This window comes from Coregonus clupeaformis, chromosome 35 (assembly GCF_020615455.1).
Source record: "Coregonus clupeaformis isolate EN_2021a chromosome 35, ASM2061545v1, whole genome shotgun sequence".
Lineage (NCBI taxonomy): Eukaryota > Metazoa > Chordata > Actinopteri > Salmoniformes > Salmonidae > Coregonus > Coregonus clupeaformis.
The window spans coordinates 27,694,730-27,698,418 of record NC_059226.1 but is presented as its reverse complement, the minus strand read 5'-3'; the positions used below and the strand labels follow the sequence as shown (position 1 = coordinate 27,698,418).

The following is a 3,689-nucleotide window of genomic DNA, read 5'->3' as shown; positions in this document are numbered from 1 at the left end:
GTTGAGCAAAGATTTCAAGCAAAAAGGCTGTGTTTAGACAGGCAGCCCAATTCTGATATTTTTTTCACTAATTGGTCTTTTGACCAATCAGATCAGCTCTGAAAAAGAGCTGATGTGAAACGATCTGATGTGATTGGTCAAAAGACCAATTAGTGGAAAAATATCAGAATTGGGCTGCCTGTGTAAACGCAGCCATGGAAGAAGCAAATTAATATCTGATTTCAAAAGGACTTTTGAGTATTTACATCCTCCTTCTCTGATATTTACACTGTATTACACATATGCATTGTCTTTTAAAATATTATTTCAATTACATAACACTCTACTTGCACATCATATACCAGGGCTCTCCAACCCTGTTACTGGAGAGCTACCATCCTGTTGGTTCACGCCAACCATAATCTAGCACACCTGATTCTAATAATTAGCTGGTTGATAAGCTGCACCAGGTTATTTACAACTGGGGTTGGAGAGCCCTGTCATGTACCAAGCCACATCGACAAAACTAAGCACATTATGAAGGTGTGTATTTCTTTGACAAATTGCACCCGGCAGGCTAGAGGGCAGTGTGTCTAAGGTGTGACATGAGGGGCAAAGGCTAGAGAGGCTGTCCCTCTGCCTGCAGTTACACACTAGTTCTAGGCTTATCCTCACTCAACAATGTGGAGGCACATGAGTGACTCAGCTAGGTGTCAGCTGTGGCTTTAAATCAAAGCTAGCAACATCATTTTGATTAAGTTCAAAGTTATATCTCAGAGCTAGCAGGTAAGCACACCTCACCCAGTATGTTGTTTCCTTGAAGAACAGTGTGGAATGTGGTGCAGATATGTAGATATTACTTTTTGGATGTAACTGTTTCTCTGTATGTTTGAATGGAGTCTGTCTGTCCGATTTAATGCTGAGTTTCCTATACGGTTAGTATCAAGTGTGTGTGTGTAAAATTGGTTATGTGTTAGAAAAATGAATTTGTCTTTCTTTTAACAGACAAGTCGAAACAGAAAGAACAACGGAATTAAAGTTGAGTAAAATACCATCTGTGATGTTAGTAAAGTGTGTGCACAGGTGTGTGTGTGTATATAGATTCTATATAGCTGTATTCATGTCTTTAAATATTAGCTGGCTTTATGGCAACTTGTTGGTATCAAAACATTCACACAGGTTTATTGTTATTGCCTACCCTGGTAGTTCCCATTGCATAACATGCTATCATTATTTGACTGCGTAGTATGTTTTACTTAGAACCTGTCCTTATCTCATTGAGTCATTGAATTACCCCGGGCAAGGGTGAAATCACAGCCCCCAACACTTTGAGTCCCATGACTCCTTAGTTCAATAGTCTTACTATATCCTCTGAGTTCAATATTTATTGATCTATCCTATATGCTGGTTCAGAGGCTGGACTCTATACACACAATAGCCAGGATAAGTATCCAGAGTATTTGTTTAGTTTGACCACATGGCTCATTTGTTTCTCTGGATGGGAAGCACGTCCTATGAACTCAGGATCTTAGTCATAACCACTGCCTCAGTCACTTCAGAAGTCACTAACCTAACAGAAACCTGAGCTTGTCTTAATGACTTTGATTACTGTTATGACAACCATATAATATGCATGACTAGTGAAGCAATGAAACGGTCTGCTGATAGAGCACTAGCCTCGTCAGCAGATGTCTGCCCTCACCCTAAAACCTGTCTGTGGTTAGAGTTTATGATTGACCAGTATTCCTCGTGCTAAAATAATCATTGTCAACTTTACGAATACATGCAATAATAGAGTGATTAGATGTGTTTGCCTGTTCTTAATAAACTGAAAAACAAACAGCCTTTCCTTTTGACAGGCCATATTATGTGTCTTGGACCAAGTCGTAGAATTGGGCACCGGAGCCTGATAGGCATTCTCCTGCTGGGCTGCTTGCTGACCTGTCTACTGTACCGCCCCACTATCACTTGGCTCCCTGTCCTGGCCAAGCACTTCCAGGCGGAGCACAAACAGGACGTTACCGTGCTGGTCTGGCACTGGCCATTTGACCATCCCTTCAAACTGAACTCCTGCAGGTCCCTGTATAACATTGAAGGCTGTCACCTGACAGACGACAGAGAGCTGTACAGTCAAGCGGACGCCGTTCTCATCCACCACCGAGAAATCAAAGAGGATTTATCCAACCTGCCCCAAGAACCACGGCCCTCCTTCCAGAAATGGGTGTGGATGAATTTCGAATCGCCGGCACACACGAATAGAATACCTGGCTTGGAAGATCTGTTTAATGTGACTTTGAACTACAGGCAGGATGCAGACATCAACATGCCTTATGGCTCTCTCGTCCTTCGGACTAAAGAGAAGGAGGAGTTTGTCCCGCACAAAAACCGACTGGTCTGTTGGATCGTTAGCAACTGGAAGCCAGAACACAAGAGGACTTGGTACTACATGGAGCTGCGCAAATTCATCAGGATTCACACCTACGGGGACCCTTTCAATAAAAAGGTGTCTCTTAGTGAATACAGAATGATCGTGGCCAGCTGTAAATTCTACCTGTCTTTTGAGAACTCTGTCCATAAGGACTACATCACAGAAAAACTCTACAACGCTCTCAAGTTGGGTGCTGTTCCTGTGGTGATGGGCCCGTCAAGAGAGAACTACGAGAAGTTCATCCCTGGAGATTCCTTCATCCATGTGGATGACTTCCGCTCGTCAAGAGCCCTGGCCAAACATCTCCTCTTCCTGGACAAGAATGAGGAGATGTACCGTAAATACTTCAAGTGGCAGAGGAGCCACACAGTTAGCATCAACGACTTCCCCATTCAGACAGCCTGCAACAGCTGTGAATACATCAGACGCCACCCTGAGAATCAGATGGTTACTGAGCTCTATAAATGGTTCTGGGAGGAAGGATGATGAGACGCTTGGAGTGAATCTACTACAAATCTACAATATCTACTTCTTCCATAATCAGGGATGGGGAAAAACTGAGCAAAATGTATCTTTTACACAATGGCAAAAGTGCCAAAAATGATATTTAATTAAAGGACAGTGTTGTGTTTTCAGAAAAAGACTGAAAATACATTCACCGAACATCCCCCACTTGAACAATTGTTAATGGGGTGTTACAAGTAATTTGGATATTTTTTAAACTTTTCTATTGATTTTACTTTTCTTCAATCCTCTTTGATCTACTGATGTTAACTGCCATACCACCCACCACCTCTATCTGCTTGTTTACTACTGGGTCGTTCCACGAAAAGAGTGTCTTTCACATCCCTTTTTACATTGGGGCACAATATAGAAATTCTGCACCAATATTGAATTTGAAAAGCCTGTTATAATAAATGAAGTGCCAAAATTCAGCATTTTGACATGTCCCTCTGTCAACCCTATCACTTCTAGGAAGATTTTAACCCACTTAATCCCCAAATTTCTCCAAGTTTCCAATGTAAAGCCATAGTTATTTTGCTTTGACAAAGTCATCTCTGAAGATTATTTATTTCATGTGATTAATGATTCATTTATGTCTGTCCCTCATTTTAAGGTCAACCCTGTTACGTGAACTGAACTCTCGTTTTAATATCTTGAAACTATTCCTTTTAAAATATTTTTTTCTTAAGTAGCATTGAACATCTAATAGTCAAATCATATAGTAAAAGCAGGTTAGCTGGTTCTACTCTTTTTGGCAATTTTCTGGTGTTTTGTGGTG

The 3,689-nt window shown here is 41.2% G+C and overlaps 1 protein-coding gene across 4 annotated transcripts; it reads left to right on the top strand.

Moving 5' to 3' along the window:
• Positions 1 to 439: 439 nt before the first annotated feature.
• Positions 440 to 3,424, top strand: LOC121550909 (4-galactosyl-N-acetylglucosaminide 3-alpha-L-fucosyltransferase 9-like). 4 transcript variants are annotated; one of them, XM_041863353.2, is made up of 3 exons: positions 440 to 522; positions 985 to 1,017; positions 1,839 to 3,424. In XM_041863353.2, the coding sequence occupies exon 3, from the start codon at positions 1,847 to 1,849 to the stop codon at positions 2,891 to 2,893; it is 1,047 nt and encodes a 348-aa protein (XP_041719287.1). In that variant the 5' UTR covers positions 440 to 522; positions 985 to 1,017; positions 1,839 to 1,846; the 3' UTR covers positions 2,894 to 3,424. The 4 variants fall into 4 exon arrangements, with proteins under 4 accessions (XP_041719287.1, XP_041719288.1, XP_041719284.1 ...); XM_041863354.2 differs by having other exon boundaries at positions 985 to 1,062; XM_041863350.2 differs by lacking the exon at positions 440 to 522 and adding an exon at positions 529 to 765.
• The last annotated feature ends 265 nt before the right edge of the window (positions 3,425 to 3,689 follow it).